This window comes from Neoarius graeffei, chromosome 11 (assembly GCF_027579695.1).
Source record: "Neoarius graeffei isolate fNeoGra1 chromosome 11, fNeoGra1.pri, whole genome shotgun sequence".
Lineage (NCBI taxonomy): Eukaryota > Metazoa > Chordata > Actinopteri > Siluriformes > Ariidae > Neoarius > Neoarius graeffei.
In genome coordinates, this window is record NC_083579.1 from 73,305,559 (window position 1) to 73,325,476 (window position 19,918).

General features: G+C 43.2%; 1 protein-coding gene across 3 annotated transcripts in view; it reads left to right on the forward strand.

The window, feature by feature from the left end:
• LOC132894623 (palmitoyltransferase ZDHHC14-like) overlaps positions 1 to 19,918 on the forward strand; it is a 230,950-nt gene that overhangs the window by 10,171 nt on the left and 200,861 nt on the right. For all 3 annotated transcript variants that reach the window (XM_060934700.1, XM_060934702.1, XM_060934703.1), the window contains exon 2: positions 3,248 to 3,510. In XM_060934700.1, the coding sequence (XP_060790683.1) occupies positions 3,344 to 3,510 (167 nt within the window). In that variant the 5' untranslated portion in view covers positions 3,248 to 3,343. The remainder of the gene's footprint in view (positions 1 to 3,247; positions 3,511 to 19,918) is intronic.

The window sequence follows — 19,918 nt, forward strand, 5'->3', positions numbered from 1 at the left end:
AAAAAAAAATCAGGCCATTCTGTGGCTGGGAAGTTATTTGATTTGAGCGGATTAAAGCAAATAATGTGCATGAAATCACTCGCTTCGCGCAGACAGAGGAAGTCCGTGTGTTTGTGTGCGCGCGCATGCACAGGTTTACCACCTTTTTTCTTCTTCTTTTGGGTTTTACAGCAGCTGGCATCCACAGTGAGTTGCATTACTGCCATCTACAGGTTTAGCTTTGAGCGTGCACTGACAGTTCCATCATTCTGTCGCTAAACGAACAGCTGATCACACCGAGGTGCTCGCTGACCGCTGATTTATTTATTTATTTATTGATTTATTTATTAGTTTGGTCCTGCGTTTCCTTTCCTTCGCGTATAACATCAGGGTTTTTTCTAGAAAAATTTAGTATGATGGCGCTCACCATGGCGAGTGAGCGGGGCAGGGGGGATGGTGCCAGTTGCCCGTCCCCCCCCACCGCCGTGCGAAGGCTTTGAAAAATTGAGGCTACAATGGGACATTCTGAGGCTATCTGAGAGTAGTCTGGCTAACGCGAAGTCAAAGCTCTCCGAGCTATTGGTCTGGCCAAGATATTAAGCCCAACCGTTTCCCAGAGCCCGTGGTTGACCCGCCTCCCTGAAATGCCTCAGTTTGCTACTGGTCGAAGCCAGAAAAGGCTGTGACGAAGCTTAAACCAATCACATCACTCTTTCCTCTGACGTATGCGACGCGACGGGCTAACTGGTAGATTAAACTCTTACCGAAGCCGGTTGGGAGCAAGGTGAAAACATCCTTCCTTTCAATAAATACCTCCAGGGCTGCTCTTTGCTCCGTTTTCAATGAGAACTTCCCGTTGAATGCTTTCAATACAGCATCTATGCGTAATAGATGCGGAAGCGTGAATGAAGCGCTTCCGGCATAGATTCTGTAAACAATCTATGGCTTCCGGTCGCAGTTCTGCTACGTCAGTGCCTTGAACACGCCTCTACCCAGGGCCGTTGGAGATGCTCAAAGTTGATTGGTTCCCGATTTTTCGGGAGCTTGGAAGAGCTGTAGATAGCTTGCCTGGCCAGACTAAGCTCGCAACAGGCCCTCGTGTTGCGTCACGCTTAGGATGGGCGGGCCCAGGCTAATCTGAGAGGGAAATTGTAACAAATTGTCTGTCAACATTGAAAAAGAAAGTATTTGGCTTTCTTCCGTTTCGTGCCGCGGGACGACATCTTTAAATGCCCAAGTGTCAACAAAAACAACTCACGAACAACTTCTGTCAAAAGCTCCCGCGCCGGTGGGTGAAAGGTCATTCAGTCTCGAGAAATCTCGCTCGACAAGTCAGCTGACCTTGTATGTAACCCATGTCAAATCTCGCGAGAGCAGCCGCGACAAGTAAACAACTAAACAACATGGCGCCTCAGTCTGGAAAACGCTAATTCGGATCGTTTTTGCACCGTCTGGCGGTGTATCTACTATGATTGGAATATTTTTGGAGTAATTATAACGTATTTGATGATCAGACACATTGTCACGTGGTGTTGCTGGGATGTTTTCACGGCGAAAAGATCATTTTGAGAAAGAGTGCATGTTGTGCAGTAGCATATAAGTGCATGGCCGAAGTGTGACTTGGGGTTCAATCGGCATTTCGGTAAGGGGGCGCATGCCGAGAGTAAGAGGGCGCAGCGCCCCGTTCCCTGCTTTAGACGAAAGCCTGAACATAACGTCTTTTTTTTTTTTCCCGGTCCAGTTTCCATCAAATCCTGCGCTCTGATTGGCTGGCGAGCGGGTCCGTATCCTACAGTACGGACCTCTGGTGACTCGCTCGTTCACAACAACAACAAACATGGTAGCAATTTTTGTCAACATTTATTTTCGCCAGCATTTCTCAGGAGAACAGCATTAATTTTACAGCATGGATAGCGATAACGACAGTGTTCACAGCGAAAGCGAGTTTTACTACCCTGAGGAAGATGAAATAAAATAACATTTCAGGATAAAGCTAAAAACCTCTAACTGTTGCGAACGCCGAGCAAAAACATGGCTGAATCCTGAATGACTCAGTTTTGTGTAAATAGGGGACTACATAGGCGGCAAAATGTAGTTTTTCTCCTGCCATGGAAGTGCACTTGTATACCGAGGAGGAAGCCATTTGCATTACAGTCATGAATGAGGATTCAAAATGGCGGCTCTGCTCAGTTTTTCCTTTCGGGCGCTCTCGTTTTCTGTTAGAATTTGGTAAAGAAAAAAAAAATATATTGTTTACCAGCCTAAGGTCGGTCCGTATGGTGAAATACCGTGACCTCAGCCCAGAGGGCTTCGGTTGGTCATGGTATTTCACGATACGGACCTCCCGGCTGGTAAATAACACACATTTCTTCTCGCTTTCCGTTACTGTAATCGGTCTTTCATGTTTCATTCGCACACTTGTGTCCTCCCCCCCCGTTTCAAATGTATCCCACAATGCCTTGTGTGAATGGGGAAAGCCCACATAGTATCTAGAATTGGGTCATGGTGAAGCTGGAAAAAATAGCGGAGAATTTAGGGCCACGTGGAGATAAATTTTATTAATTGTTCGACTTATGAAATTGGTAGTCTGTGATTCGAGTTCAGTAGCTTTCGGTCCACTAAACAAAAATAATTACATGCCAGGGAAAATTCTTTTTATGACCTCCAGTTGAAAAATCTGAAAGGCAGTGTAGCTTTAAGTATTCATCATTACTTCATCGCTGTAAATAAGACAAATGGGAATTTTTTTTGTTTTGTTTTGTTTCTCGAGGCGATTCACGTTACTACTTATGACTGGCTCGCGAAGCCGGCTCTGAAAAGATAACAGCAGGTTGACACGGAGAGAATAAACTCGTACACCTCTGTCCTTTCCTCTTCTTTAAACAAACCATGTTGTCAATTTGCTCCTCGGACCAGAGAAAGGAAATCAAATAACAAGTCTGTGAAAACGCGTACTTTTCTGAGCCGTTCTCTCTCGCCCTGTAGTTGTTCTCTGAGCTGATGAGATGTCTTTAGCTAAATAGTTTCTATACGTTGGATAAACGTGAACAGTGGATCTGCGACCGAAGCCTTCGTGGTTGGTGTCTCGAAAATTAGTCCCTGAACTGTAGAACTACTCTCTTTTTCTGTCTCTGTTCCAATATGTTTCCAGGTACTCGTCTTCATTCTGCTCCAGAATCCTTAATGAGCACTTGTAGTCGGTATGTTACAACCAGAAGGATTACAGTTCTCATCCCTGTAATAACAGCTCCATCTTTTCTCCACTCAGGATTGCAGGCTTGCTGCACAGCACGTGAAGCTCGCAGAAGCCGAGCACACACGAGAGCTCGAATACAGTCAGATCAGCACTCGCAGCTCGACGCCAATGGAGTCTCCGCACAAGAGGAAGACGGTCAAGAGGAAGTGGCAGGTTTTCCCTGGGAGGAATAAATTCTACTGCGATGGCAGGATTATGATGGCAAGACAGACCGGGGTCTTCTACCTGACTCTCATTCTCATCCTCGTCACAAGCGGACTCTTTTTCGCATTTGAGTGAGTAGTGGTTTAAAAAAAAAAAACACAAACATCTGACACGAAGCACTGTAACGTTACCGCTCTTTATCTCATTTCAAGACTGAAATACACTCTCTTATGTGATATGAGCAAAATATCATATCACATAATGCTTGAAGGTACAGTCATGTGAAAAAATAAGTACATCCCGTGGAAACTGTAGACTTTTCTGATCATATTTAAACAAACAGAAGGAAACATTTCACTCCTTTCAGTACGATGCCGACAGATAACGGTGATGTACGCCAATAAACAACACACAAAACTAACACTGAAGTTATTTTCATAATTTAGAGAGATTATTGTTTTAAAAAAAAAAGTTAGTGCACCCTTATGGTTATCACTTCAAGTCCATAAAATGAAACTCGGGTGTTCCAGATGAGGCCCCGTTGAGTAGAACCTCCTGCAGGTGGAACCCACCTTATTTAAACCTGATATCCAGGGTCCGGGGTTCTCTTTGCTCCTGAAGTGTGTCGTGTCATCATGCCAAGATCTAAAGAGCTCTCTAAGGACGTCAGCAAAAAGGTTGCGGACGCGTATGAACCTGGCAAGGGATTTAAGTTATTAGAAATCATCATTCCACTGTAAGGAAAATCATCTACAAGTGGTGTAGACTTCAAACAGACGCCAGTTTGTCCAGGATTGGTCGCCCCAACAAATTCAGCCCAGGCAAAAGTAAATATCTTTTTTTTTTTTTTTTTTTTTCGCGGTGCGGTTTCCATCAAATCCTGCACTCTGATTGGCTGGCAAGCGGGTCTGTATCCTACGGTACGGACCCCGGTTACGGACCTCTGGCGACTCGCTCGTTCACAACAATAAACATGGTAGCATTTTTTGTCAATGTTTTTTTTTTTTTAAATAAGATTTATTTATAAGATTATCAAAAATCTTATAAATTTTCGCCAGCATTTCTCAGGAGAATAGCATTAATTTTACAGCATGGATAGCGATAACGACAGTGTTCACAGCGAAAGCGAGTTTTACTACCCTGAGGAAGAAGACATAAAAGAAAACATTTTAGGAGAAAGCTAAAAACCTGTAACTGTTGCTAACGCCGAGCAGAAACATGGCTGAATCCTGAATGACTCCTATTTTGTATAAATAGGGCACTACATAGGCGGCAAAATGTAGTTTTTTTTTTTTTTTTTTTTCCCCTGCCATGGAAGTGCACTTGTATACCGAGGAGGAAGCCATTTGCATTACAGCCGTGAATAAGGATTCAAAATGGCGGCTCGGATCAGTTTTCCCTTTCGGGCGCTCTCGTTTTCTGTTAGAATTTGGTAAAGAAAAAAATAAATATATTATTTACCAGCTGGGAGGTCCGTATGGTGAAATACCGTGACCTCGGCCTTGAATACTGACCTCGGCCCAGAGGGCCTCGCTCAGTACTTTCAAGACCTCGGTCACGGTATTTCACCATACGGACCTCCCAGCTGGTAAATAACACACACACGTATTGCTTTTAAATAAAATTCTGATAAATAAATTTTAATTTATTTTACAATGTTCAAGATTGAGCAGCTTCGAGTCAAGAGTTTGTAACTGTTTATTTAAAAAAGGAAGGCATGATTCCTGTATGGTTATTTTTTTTCCAGTGTCCCAAAATGTTTTATTCCTCTGTTGGCAGCTTGCCAACAATTATTCATTATCCCCCGCCCAAATTAAGTTTGGCGTGGCGGAAAAAGAAACTGGTTCCATCCATCCAGCTGTCTGTCTGTCTGTCTGGTCATGTTTTAATTTCCGGGCCATATCTTTTAAAACTACTCAAGATATCGTTATGAAACTTTTGTATACATCTCAAGCAACATGTGAACCGGTGCCTTTTGCCATTTTGGATTTTTGGGAAAAAAAATATACATGTATTTTTCAAATTTTTACATAAAAAATAGATTTTGACTTTGTTTCTAAGAGTAATGTTCGTTTCTGGAGCATATATCCAGAACTATTCATGCTCTGGATTTGTAACTTGGTATACATGTTAACAAGGTGATGTAAATGTGCCTTTTCATACTAAGAAATTTTTTTCATGTTTCCATGGAAACAAATTTCAGACTTGGCCCATGTTTACATTAGACCGTATCAGCGGATCATCAGATTAACGTTTTTAAAACGATTGGTGTTGCTGTGTGCACACTAATACACGATTTGCATGCACACAGCAACGCCAATACACGGATACGCTCGGCTCCGCAGGCATCCTGCGCTCCAAATCACTCCGCCCTGAACAGCGAGTGCCCTCTGGAGGGTGCGCACTCCGGCCCTGCGCAGCTCACACAGCGCGCGAGTGAAGTGCACAAGCCACGATTCGGGACTGAGCCGCTGTGTGTGTGATCCCAGCGCATATCACTTACTACTTGCAAGTGGAAGGATGGCAAGCCTAAAGACAATCATAACTACACAATGGGCAGTATTTGCATCAGTATTTGCAGTATTTTCATACTTTTATACTCTTTAATGAAAGGTGATACAAGGTGGAAGTCCGTGCCGTTTTTCAGCAGTCGCGTCACATGACCAACGCCAGCGAATCAGGAAGGTGGATGTCACAGTGACGTTGTCCAATGAGACGCCAGCTAGAGCTCAGCACAGCGTATCCGCGTATTCTCAATGTTTACACAGCACCGGAGCTGACACGATCTGGATTGAATACGTGGACGCTGGCGGATTCCCGTTTCCCGGCGTTTCCAGGCGTTTTAATGTAAACGGACAGTGCATCCGCGAAGAAAACGAGACAGATACGGTCTAATGTAAACATAGCCTTGGTCTCTCAGGTTAGTCTCAAGGCCAATTTATGCTGACAACCCAGTCCTCGCAGATGGCGTCTGCGAAGCCCCCCCCTTCACAGACGCTCTGCGCGCACCTCCCAAAAATTGTGACCACCGCAGACAGCGTCGCAGACAAGAGGGCTCTGATTGGTCCACTCTGCATCCACTGTACACGCACTTACGCTTCCCTACTTTCCCGGTTTGTTTTGTTTTCACGACCGCCATTTTTAAAAACACGAGCGAAGATGGAGCAGCACGAAGAGCGGTTGATCGAGGAAGTACGTACATCTATACGACTCCAGTTCTAGTCATTATAAGTAACCGGAGGATAAACACTCCACTAACCACACCCACCAACTACTCCTAGCGATTTCGCGACTTCGTGCCCCCTTGCGTTGTGGCGGTGAATAGCATCGCGCACGCCTATTACTCCCCGCTCAACGATAAATTACAACTGTCTGCGAAAAGCTGTCTGCGAAAGCCTTGTCGCAAGAGCATGCAGAGGCCTTTAGGGGTAGGCTTTGTTTCTGGAGCAGAACTTGAAAACTATGAGTGGCATGGGCTTGAAAGTTGGTATATTTGTTAAGTCATGTATTTGTGCCTTTTGATACTAAGAAATGTGAGAAATGTTCATTTTTAGCTCACCTGGACCAAAGGTCCGCTGGGTTTATGCCATGGGCTGCTGAGGTCAGTGTAAAGAGGTCGGGTTGGTTTCCTGCAGCAGAACTTGAAAAATGTGACCATATCTGGAAACTTGGGATATAGATGGTATACAGGACGGGGGATATAGATGATTGTTTTCTTGTTTATTTATATTTAAAAAAATGACTGCATATGTTTTCATGTTGTGGAACGCTACAAAGCAAGTTAGTAGTTCCTGTTGGTGCTTAGCAGTTGTCGGAGCTGTAACATACAGCTGTATATTTAAATAATATCGGCTGGTGTTGAGTGGTCTATCAGATATATTCCATTCAGCTAGCATGATATTGAACGAGTCGAAGACGAGTAGCTGAATGGAATATATCCGCTATACCATGAAAAAAAGACAGCCATTATTATTATACATACACATCCGATGGAACAATTATAGATTTTACAAAAAGTTAAGAACAGAGCGGTAACTTATCAATATTGAATGCTGATTCTGACTGAATGTCGATCCAATGTACTGTACAAAGTCAAAGTTCGAACAATAAAAATGGTACAAGTCCAAAAAACCTGAACAACCCAACTTGTATACAAGCTATATACAGGTGGACAGTTCAAGTTCAGTTACTTTTGATCGTAGTTCATTGTTGCATTGCAGTTGTTCAAAACAAAAGGGCTTTGCTGAGTGAAGTCCACGAGTGAAGTCCTTTTGTAAAAGTCTCCGTCACTTTTCCTCACCTCCAAGTAGAACTTTGATAATATTTCCACTATTGCCAGGATTTTTTCTAGAAAAATTTAGTATGAGGGCGCTCACCATGGCGAGGGAGCGAAGCGGGGGGGGATGGTGCCAGTTGTCCCCCCCCCCCCCCCCCCCCCCCCCCCCGCCGTGCAAAGCCTTTGAAAAATGGACATTCTGAGGCTGTCTGAGAAGGAAATTGTAACAAATTGTCTGTCAACATTGAAAAAGAAAGAAGTAATCTTCTTCTGCCCCGGACAGTCTTTGGCTTTCTTCCGCTTCGTGCCGCGGGATGACATCTTTAAATGCCCAAGTGTCAACAAAAACAACTCGCGAACTACTTCTGTCAAAAGCTCCCGCGCCGGTGGGTGAAAGGTCATTCAGTCTCGAGAAATCTCGCTCGACAAGTCAGCTGACCTTGTATGTAACCCATGTCAAATCTCGTGAGAGCAGCCGCGACAAGTAAACAACTAAACAACATGGCGCCTCAGTCTGGAAAACGCCAATTCGGATTGTTTTTGCACCGTCTGGCGGTGTATCTACTATGATTGGAATATTTTTGGAGCAATTATAACGTATTTGATGATCAGACACATTGTCATGTAGTGTTGCTGGGATGTTTTCACGGAGTCGGTAAGGGGGCGCACGCCGAGAGTAAGAGGGCGCAGCGCCCCTGTTCCCCCGTTTAGACGAAAGCCTGATTGCTCTCTTTTCCAGTTTTTCGATCTCCATTGGTTTGTTTTTCTCTTGTAAATATGTGTGAAGAATATATAATGAAGTTTCGGTAGCCTTTTGGGTATTCAGTGCGTCCGTGTCTTTAAATCTTCCGCTTTTAATGAAGCAAACCTCGCCGCCATGTTTGTATATAAACTGTCAGTCACTCACTAGTGTGGAAATTTTACATCTCCGATGTGTCTCTCTTCCAGTTTTTCGATGTCCGTTGGTATGTTTTTCTCTTGTAAATATGCATGAAGAATATCTAATGAAGCTTTGGGAGTCTTTCGGGTGTTCAGCGCGTCTTTAGTTTCAGTTTTCGGTTTATTTATTTAGCGCTTAAGCCTAGCACTGGATTAGCCTCGTCTTCTCTTTTTCCTGGCTGACAAAGAAATGATTGTGCGCATACGATACGCAGCAGAAAAGTTTTGTCATGAGCTCCGATGTGTGACGTCGTGTTGTCTTGACAATGTGCAATATTGCATGCTCATTCTATATTGGGGAGAGCGGTGTAATACGTGGAGGATAAGCGATATGATGACAATATTGCATGCAATCAATAAACCCACTAGAAGGGAATCGAATACATTGTTTTTATTCCATGGAAAAAGTGGCCTGTGTGTATTATTATAATATAGGAATCGTTCCCTCACTTTCCAAGTCATCCTCCATCCTGAAAACTTTTCCCATGGTGGAGAACCAAATGTTGCATCTTTACCTCTGATTGTTACAAAACACTGACACTGGAGACTCCTTCCAAAAATATTTATTTTAGATTTAATACTGATTATTTGTTTATTTAGGATTTGCTACAGGAACATTTATATGCATTCCCCCTCACAACCTTTCATGAAGAAAAGAATGCCTGGAAGCCGATAGCGGGGATCTTTGGTGCCTCTGGAGAGAGAGTTTGTAGCGAGTACAGTTCGCTTGCGCTGCTAATATGAATACGCGTGGCACGTAACGTAAATCAAACACCCGCTTTTCACTTTATTACACTTAAATTTAAGCACGTTTTAAAGACAAATATATGGTATAGTGTTGTAAATGGTGTGCCGTAGGCTGCATTTTGGCCGAGACTCTTTTTCAGCAGAGCTGGACGGAAGGTGCACGCCCACGGGCAGCAACAGTAGTGCTCGCTCCACGCCCACGAGAGACGAGCTACAAGCGACGGGTTAGATTTTGTAGCAGTCTTCAATAAAGCCCCTGTGAATTAATACTTACTCTAGAAACCGTATATACTGGATTGTAACGTTCCTATAAACCTGTGATTTGAATCTAACCAATCAGATTCGACACGGTATTTAACACCTCTGTGGTATCAGAGTTGTCCTTGTTCAGTTAGTCCTCATTCTCGCACCGTGTCGTATCAGGATCGTGATTTCTAACACCAGGTCTTAGGCCCTGTCCACACGGCAACGGATTCAGGTGAATCTGATAAAATTGTTTATTGTTTCGGCCTGGCGTCCACACGGCACCCAAAACGATATTTTTAGTAGCACATTATTAATTTCCAGGTCATACTGTACAGCTTGGACTCCAAAGCAACCCATGTACACAAAACATGGATAGGTCACACTACAGAAATATAATTTAAAAAAAAAAATACAACCCAGATTCCAAAAAAGTTGGGACAAAGTACAAATTGTAAATAAAAACGGAATGCAATAATTTACAAATCTCAAAAACTGATATTGTATTCACAATAGAACACAGACAACATATCAAATGTCGAAAGTGAGACATTTTGAAATTTCATGCCAAATATTGGCTCATTTGAAATTTCATGACAGCAACACATCTCAAAAAAGTTGGGACAGGGCAATAAGAGGCTGGAAAAGTTAAAGGTACAAAAAAGGAACAGCTGGAGGACCAAATTGCAACTCATTAGGTCAATTGGCAATAGGTCATTAACATGACTGGGTATAAAAAGAGCATCTTGGAGTGGCAGCGGCTCTCAGAAGTAAAGATGGGAAGAGGATCACCAATCCCCCTAATTCTGCGCCGACAAATAGTGGAGCAATATCAGAAAGGAGTTCGACAGTGTAAAATTGCAAAGAGTTTGAACATATCATCATCTACAGTGCATAATATCATCAAAAGATTCAGAGAATCTGGAAGAATCTCTGTGCGTAAGGGTCAAGGCCGGAAAACCATACTGGGTGCCCGTGATCTTCGGGCCCTTAGACGGCACTGCATCACATACAGGCATGCTTCTGTATTGGAAATCACAAAATGGGCTCAGGAATATTTCCAGAGAACATTATCTGTGAACACAATTCACCGTGCCATCCGCCGTTGCCAGCTAAAACTCTATAGTTCAAAGAAGAAGGCGTATCTAAACATGATCCAGAAGCGCAGACGTCTTCTCTGGGCCAAGGCTCATTTAAAATGGACTGTGGCAAAGTGGAAAACTGTTCTGTGGTCAGACGAATCAAAATTTGAAGTTCTTTATGGAAATCAGGGACGCCGTGTCATTCGGACTAAAGAGGAGAAGGACGACCCAAGTTGTTATCAGCGCTCAGTTCAGAAGCCTGCATCTCTGATGGTATGGGGTTGCATTAGTGCGTGTGGCATGGGCAGCTTACACATCTGGAAAGACACCATCAATGCTGAAAGGTATATCCAGGTTCTAGAGCAACATATGCTCCCATCCAGACGATGTCTCTTTCAGGGAAGACCTTGCATTTTCCAACATGACAATGCCAAACCACATACTGCATCAATTACAGCATCATGGCTGCGTAGAAGAAGGGTCCGGGTACTGAACTGGCCAGCCTGCAGTCCAGATCTTTCACCCACAGAAAACATTTGGCGCGTCATAAAACGGAAGATAAGACAAAAAAGACCTAAGACAGTTGAGCAACTAGAATCCTACATTAGACAAGAATGGGTTAACATTCCTATCCCTAAACTTGAGCAACTTGTCTCCTCAGTCCCCAGACGTTTACAGACTGTTGTAAAGAGAAAAGGGGATGTCTCACAGTGGTAAACATGGCCTTGTCCCAACTTTTTTGAGATGTGTTGTTGTCATGAAATTTAAAATCACCTAATTTTTCTCTTTAAATGATACATTTTCTCAGTTTAAACATTTGATATGTCATCTATGTTCTATTCTGAATAAAATATGGAATTTTGAAACTTCCACATCATTGCATTCCGTTTTTATTTACAATTTGTACTTTGTCCCAACTTTTTTGGAATCGGGGTTGTACAGCTTTTCTTTTAAATAAACAAGTAACTGAACCATTTCTTGAATTTCTTTTTTTTTATTGGATAAGACTGCTTTTCAAAATGTTCACACACAATAAGAAAATTAAGTTATATAAAACTATGCACACTAATAAAACTAATTTGTACACACAGAAGGCATGATTTCCTCGCGTAGTCGCAGCCATCTTCTTCTTGTTGTTGTGTGTTTGTTCCTGTGAGTGCTTCACGCCGGGTAGAAGAAGGGGTTTATGCACATGCGTCCTACTTCTATTGTTCTGGTGTCTCCGATGGGACCGTCTTACAGCGCACGTAGAGGTGTGGCATGTGTATTGCATCGTTTTCAGCAAGCGTTGCGTTGCCATATGGACCTGATATTTTACTGATCCGTTGCCCATGTGGACACGATATTTTTTTTAAATAAAATCTCGTTGCCGTTGTCGTGTGGATGTAGCCTTAAATGGATCTCCTGTTCCGCTAAACGTTGATTCGTCTTGGTTTTTATTGACCTTGCCTAATTTTCAAGGTCACATTACTTTATTATGTTGTTAGTCATTGGTTATGCTTGTTGGAAGTGTGTGTGTTTGACGACGGCTGTTGCTGCCTTTATGTGAAAGCGTCTCTGCTACTGTGTCGGACTGACGTTCCTGCTCGACCGCCCCGTTTTAGTTAACAGGCTACAGATAAGAAGCTTGTTCATCACTCAGCAAGCCCCGCCCACTATCAACAGGCCAAATAACATGAGAGAGGGTTAACACTAGCTAGATCATTGCTCAGCAAGCAAGCCCCGCCCACTATCAACAGAGCAATGAACGCAGCATGTCACTTCCTTCTCTGGGTGGAGTCTCGCCAAATGGCGATTGAAGTTCGAGGTCGTCCCCGTCGTCTCCTCGATAGTTCTTCTACATATGGAACACATAGCAGTGCATTTTTTTCCCACTGCACGAGAAGTCTGTATAAGCAAAGCGGACAATCCTAGCGGCGTTCTCTCCAGGCATTTTAGCACCGTTAACGTTAGTTTGTTCCCGAACAGGTGAATGTGCATTCTCTTGCACGAAATTAGTATAAAAATTAATGTAGATCTAAATATCTTATACTAAATTATTATGGCACGCTACAAAAAAGTAAAGAAAAAAATCCGAGTCCTCGTCTCCGAATGTAGTTAAGGCACAAGTCCAAGTCAAGTCACAAGTCCTTAAAATTAGGGCACGAGTCCTGGACTCGAGCTTTCGATGATGAACATCAGTGCCGTTGATCAGATGTGTAAGAATAGTTGCTTGAAAAGCTCCTTCTAGCAAGCTGGAAAGTCGTTTCATCATGCGTACGCAAGTACCCGGATATTTGAGTGGCGCGATAGAAAAGCATTCACCGAGGGACCAATACTTGTTGTGCTCTTTCAGTAGGCGGAGCAGTTAGATACCCCCCCCCCCCCCCCCCCAAAAAAAAAAAAAAAATCACAGCGACACTAACCAATCATGGGTGTCCGTGAGCTCGTGTATGCGGAAGAGGGTCGATGGCACGTTCTCCAAGCATCTTGCAATAAGCTGTGGTGCAGCATGAGCAGCAGTTCAAAAAGATGTTTGTATTAAGCTCCAGTTTATTGTATTTTTATAACACTGAATGATTTGAATCTGTTGAAAAAGGGAATCTAAGACACACGTTCAGGCAGGGCTTATTTTTGCTCTATCGAAAGTTACTGTACAGAGGCACGCGTATCGTATCTTTGTCCCCTGTTGGGGAGAGATGGCTGGTGGAAGGTCACCAAATTATGGAGAATAGTTTGGTCCTGCATTTCCTTTCCTTCCCTTCATGTATAACAGAACGTCTTTTCTTCTCGCTTTCTGTTACTGTAGTCGGTCTTTCACGTTTCATTCGCACACCCACGTCTGCCATTTTTCTCTCCTGTTTCAAATTTGTATCCCACAATGCCTTGCGCAAACGGGGAAAGCCCACCACGTGATGCATGACGTGGTATCTTGAATTGGGTCATGGTCAGGCCTTTCAATTACATAATTTGGGCTACACCCTGTATTTGTGAATTTGGGCTTTTTCCGTCGTGATACAGGGTAATTTGGGCTTTTCTGGACTAGGGATGGCAAAAACTAAAAAAAATCTTGACCGACCACCGAGCCTCATTAGCCGGTTAAAGTCAGTTAACCTATGAATTTAAAATTCTAGAATTGGAATTATTGCAGGGATGCAAATGGCGCGCCTTTTGGCGGATGCTGCCTTTTTCACGGCTGAATCGCGCAGATCCGATTCTTTTTTTTTTTTTTTTTTTTTTTTTTTTTAAGGGGGCGTTGGAGTGTCTGATTATAATTTCATCAAAGTAAATTCTGTATATAAGCAAATGCCGTTACAGTTCATGAAACACAGGAAGTATAAGTATGAGAAGAAAACAGTAAATCAGAAAGCTGCGCATGTTTGCATGAGTGCAAACGTGTGCAGCTTTCTGATTTACTGTTTTCTTCTCATACTTATACTTCCTATGTTTCATGGACTGTAACGGCATTTGCTTATTTAGTAATTTTGATACAGAATTTACTTTGAAATTATAATCAGACACTCCTCCAACGGCCCCCCCCCCCCCCCAAAAAAAATCGGATCTGTGCGATTCAGCCGTGAAAAAGTCGGCATCTGCGCCTTTAGTTTGTGTGGAGAGATATGATCTGCAGTAACATGCATTGTTGGCTACAGACCGAAACATTACTTTCAGAATGCGCTGGCCAAGGCAGGACTAAACTCAATGTGCCTTCTAATAATAATAATTAAAAAAAAAAACAGAATAGTAATTTGTAAGCTAAAAAGCCTGTGTCTACACTTTTCTTTTGCCGAGTGGCAGCTGTCTTCAACTGGGGCGGGAGGGCGGGACATGACTGAATGGGTGTTTCTGATTTGTCAGCTGTCGTCCTTACACCGCATGGCATGCCCCAAGCGTTTACAACACAGAATTCCAGGTTCTCTGCTCCAAAATCGGCAGCTTCAAAACGATTTTTTTTTTTTTTAAACCGACAACCAAAAAAAAATTAACCGGTTGACGTTGATTCGGTCAACCACCGGTCAAACGGTCATTGGTTAACATCCCTATTCTGGACGCGTAAAGTGCTGTTTTCCCAGCGCTCTGTGTTTACACCTGCTGCTGCTTTTTTAGCTACAAAGTTATGAATAAATAAAGAAATCTATGAATGTTATTTTTACCTTTTTATCGCAAAATGTCGACAGCATTAATCTTGGAGATTAAAGATCTTAGTTTAAACGAAAGGCCAGTGTCTAAGACCATCATCAACAAGAGGCCCAAGCTCCAAGTCACTGATTCCACCCACACTTGCACAACTGTGTGGATTTAAGATGCAAGCTGTACCTTAAATACACACAGTTGTGCCCTGAATAGCTCTCTTTTATTCAGTCTTTTACCTGATTTAAATCACGTGACGCTAGGTATCGGAGAGATATTGCAGTTGAGGTCTGATAATGTAGGATATCGGGCTATTTTTAGGTTTTTAAACGATACAGGAATTATTCGGAGGATTTAGCGCAATCTGGTAGGAAACGTTCTGGTTCACACTCCAGTCCAGAAGGTGGCGGTAATGCACCTAAAAGCTGTTTGCTAACCGCCATAAAACAATATGAAAAGATTTTTACCTAGGGCCCGTTTACACGAGGACGCTGTCGGGTAAAAACGACTAAATATTTTATCGGAAGTGCCTTTCGTCTACACGGGGACGGTGTTTTCGAGGCTGAAAAACAGAAAAAATTGAAAACGCCTTCCAGAGTGGATAAGTTAAAAACAGCCCCCGTTGCATATCCGTCTAAACTACCCAATACGCGAAACTCTGCTCGGATCTGCTCACGTCGGGTACGCTTTTACGTCATAGTAAGAGCATGTGTGGCAGCGGGGGCGTGGTCAAGCGCCGGTCTGTGACAGGAGGGTGGAGTCAGGGAAGGTAAGTGGCAGAATCACTACACCTGATGTCAATTAACCTCTGTTTGTGTGTCTTCCCAGTGACCGCGCCCTATTTTAAAGAGGGAGAGCAGAGAAGCTCATCCTCAAGCTAGACGCCGGTTGCGTGTGTCTCTGTTGGTTTAAAAATATTGTTAGACTGAAAAGTGTGGCAATAAACTGATCTCTGTCCTGCCGTCCTCTGTGCTCCACCCACTCATATAGAACGGCTACAGCATGTCTGATTACATCGATCCAACGGATCTTCAAGCTGCTCTGGCAACCTCACGAGTAGCCATAGCCAGAGTAGTCAAAGTTTTCGCGGCGCAGATGTGCAGATCAGACAAGATGGAAGACGTTGCGCATGCGTGCAGACATAGCGGAGGTCTTTCACAGCACCACTAAGCCGCCTGGCATGCACATCCAATTGAATTCCACACATTTATGCGTCACCGTATAGACGCAGATTTCCTCCTTGAAAACGGTCGTGTAGACGCGGAAAAAAGTGAGAACGAAAACGGACTTTTGCGTTTTTGTTTCAGACCGTCCCCGTGTAAAGTGGGCCCTAGTGTGGAAATCCCACTCTGGTCATTGGTACGCGAGTCTCGCTCCTCTACGAAATCATGGCGTGCCGATCGCCGTCGATGGAGAATTCGTGCTCTGCGCGAGGCTTACGGCGAGTTTGACGAACCTGGAACAACACGGGAATGGTGCGGATTTCACGTCAATTATGAGAAATACACGCTAATTTCGGTGTTTTTATAGAAGAAAGTCAAGACATTGGGTTTTATGCAGCCAAGTTTATTTAATCAACGTTTTAGGCCATCCTTAAAAAAAAATCCGTTTCCTGTCCACCGGCTGAGCAAAAAAAAATTTCATTTGGGAAGGAGGGATTTTTTTTATATATATATATATATATATATATATATATATATATATATATATATATATATATATATATATGGATAAGAAATCGCAATGCTGTGCTTGCTTTTTCTTTCAGTACTTTTTTATTACAAAAGCAGACACATTTAATAAAATATGACAGTTTAATCAACTGAAACTTGTACAAAAACTTTTTTTTTTAAATTTGCTACAGACAGTTTTTAATTCTGTCCAGCCAACCTGCATTAGTTCCGTAAACGCATTTTTTTTGTTCAGTTCTGTTCTCATTTTGAATAGATCTATTAGGTTCTCCTACAGATCTGTCAGGGTCATTAACAAAGTAGGTAATGAATTTCACATAACAAAACTCAAAAGCTGTTTGTAACGTCTCGGATGGATCAAGATCAAACGAATTTTCCAGGAACGGTTTGTGACGGTCTGACACACGGACTTTTTGTAGTTCTAAATCGACCGTTAGGCCTATTTCGGATGAAATTACACTATTAAAATGATCACTGAATGATTTGTTTTTCTGAATCTTTACTATTTTTTGTTGTTCGCTAGAATACCATTTTGCGATTTCACACTTAAGCAAACGTTTGAAAACTCCGGATCTCCTTCCTTCATGGCGGCTGCCATTTTTTTGTGCCGCACGGCGCATGCGCAGAGCTGATTGTATTCTGTGCGGAGTGCGTAAATGTCAAGTTCGATATTAGATTTACGAACCCCAAAAAAATGTCGAAAAACCGGTGTTAAAGGAGTACGCCACCCCCAGGTGAAATTGAGTCAGTCCCTGCAGTCCCTAGAGTTGGATGAGTGAGCCAAAGCGTTTTGTAGCCGACCCAGCCATTGTCCTGATCTGGAAACGTCCCGGTTAGCTTTAGCTTAGCGTAGTCGCTGTAATCCGGCGTGTCCAGATAGCATTGTCGTTGCAAAAGTGAATCAAATAACTCAAGATTTTTTATAATTATTTCTCATGACCTGTACATTCACATCGAGTACACATATCAATGCAAATTAACACGAAGGGATTTACTAGACCAATTTATATCTGGAACTATTTTCGGCCACAGCACAGGCAAAGCACCGCTGCAGGCGCAAAGACACCACGCAGCACCTGAAAACCCTGGTTTCCCTGGTAACACTGGTGTATTGACGGAAGTTGTGGTGCTGCGTGGTGTCTTTGCGCCTGCAGCGGTGCTTTGCTGTAAGTCGTTTTTTCGCCGACCTGCGACAATCTTCTGCGAGTCACGCAACGTCCACACTCGTCACTGGCAGAGCATTCATTTCTTTTAAGCGGTCGCCATTCTGGTTGCGACGCGGGGAGCGAATCTGTAAACAAGCAGCTCGTTGGCTGGCTAGGTGTGCCACAAGCCAATCACAATCACTTGACCGGAAAGGCATGCAGTGTTGCCAGATTGGGCAGGTTTAGGTGCTTTTTGGCTGGTTTTGAACATATTTTGGGGTGGAAAACGTTAGCAATATCTGGCAACACTGAAGGCGTGTCTGCTTGGGCGGAAGCCTTCTGCGGCAGTTACATTTTGACACGCGAGCAACGTTTCACCATAAAAATTCCGTAATTTCCATCTGTTTTCCGCGATCACAGAAAATCATTGGCCCTATGAGAGTGAGACAGTGAGAGAGCCACCCCCCCCAAAAAAAAAATCTTAACGGATTTACACGATTTGGAAAAATGACTTTTTCAGAACCGAAAAAAACAGAGCTTCCGGCTCAACAGTATTATTTTGAGAAATAAAACAGTCTTTGGATATACATTTGTTCATTTTTGCATACATATTACTCATTCTCTGCAGTGGTCTGAATTATTTGTTATTAAATAGTTAATGTAAGTAAGTAAATGTTAATAAGTCAAATTTACTACTTTAAAAACACATATTTAAAAAAAATCGTGGGTGTATCGAATCGTGGGTTAAAAATCGCGATACGAATCGAATCGTGAGTTGGGTGTATCGTTACAGCCCTAGTACCTGTGCAGGCATCAGTTCCAGTTCTACCATATTCCAGCACTGAACTTTTATTTATTAGTCTGTGCTTCTGTTTGAAAGAACTGCTGACTCAATTTTTTTTTTTTTGTGGATGGTTTCTCTGGAGGAGCGAATTCCCAGAATAAACGTGTATGAGCTACTTGGGTGTGATGACTCAGTTTTTCTTTTGATTCGGAGAGGCTCTTTTGTCCCGCTTGACATCGCCCGAATGGCCTGATGTTGGATAAGCTGTGTTTGTTTTGAAGTTTTTAATATATCCTCGAGGGACATCGTCTTAAAGAGCTACCCTTTGTGAAGAAACCTTGAGCTCTCGGCTGTGTTTTATGACCTGTTCGAACTTGTCAGGAATGTTTGTGCTCTTTATTTTGGGTTGAAGATCTGATTGGTCGTCGGTGCTACTGTAGTTCTGTTTCTCTGAAGCACGTACGCCTCGTCTGACTGAATAATTTGTGTAGAGTAAGGTACATGCGAATTGGCAGTTATGTTTAGTAATTGTGTTAATGATAACGAAGCCTAGCTCGCTGTCGGAGTAAAATACTCAACCGCGTTAGAAAGGCCATAGAAATGCGGTGTTGAGTTGTCGCGCCAGGTCTGTGGTTGGACGGTTCGTTTTGTTCTTTGCTGTTTTCGCATGTGGTGACTTTCACAGCGTTCTGCTTTTCACAAGATGTCCCACAAACCAAAGCGAAAACAGCTGTTTGGCTTTGCTTACTAACATCAGGTTCATGAAGAACATTTCTTCTTTGAAAAACACGGTGGATCAGAATGCATGGAAATTTTATTTTATTTTTTTACAAAAATAAGGAGTTCCATGGGCGGCACGGTGGTGTAGTGGTTAGCGCTGTCGCCTCACAGCAAGAAGGTCCGGGTTCAAGCCCCGTGGCCGGCGAGGGCCTTTCTGTGCGGAGTTTGCATGTTCTCCCCGTGTCCGCGTGGGTTTCCTCCGGGTGCTCCGGTTTCCCCCACAGTCCAAAGACATGCAGGTTAGGTTAACTGGTGACTCTAAATTGACCGTAGGTGTGAATGTGAGTGTGAATGGTTGTCTGTGTCTATGTGTCAGCCCTGTGATGACCTGGCGACTTGTCCAGGGTGTACCCCGCCTTTCGCCCGTAGTCAGCTGGGATAGGCTCCAGCTTGCCTGCGACCCTGCGACCCTGTAGGACAGGATAAAGCAGCTACAGATAATGAGATGAGAATATTTAGATGGCGCATGATACCTTTTTTTTTCTTTTCCCAATAGCGATACTGAGACATTGAGGATCAGCTTGTACCAGTACACATCCAGTATCCAGCTTAAAAATGATTCTGACCATTCCACTCATGGGTCTTCCTTGGACCGTTGCTACAAAGATGGAAGCGAAAAATTGGACGTAATGTCTTTGTATGCTGTAGCGTTACAACTTCTCTTCACTGGAACCAAGAGGACCAAACGTGTTCCAGTAGGAGTGTCCATGTGAGCCCCATGAAGACAGGGTTTGCTGAGGTT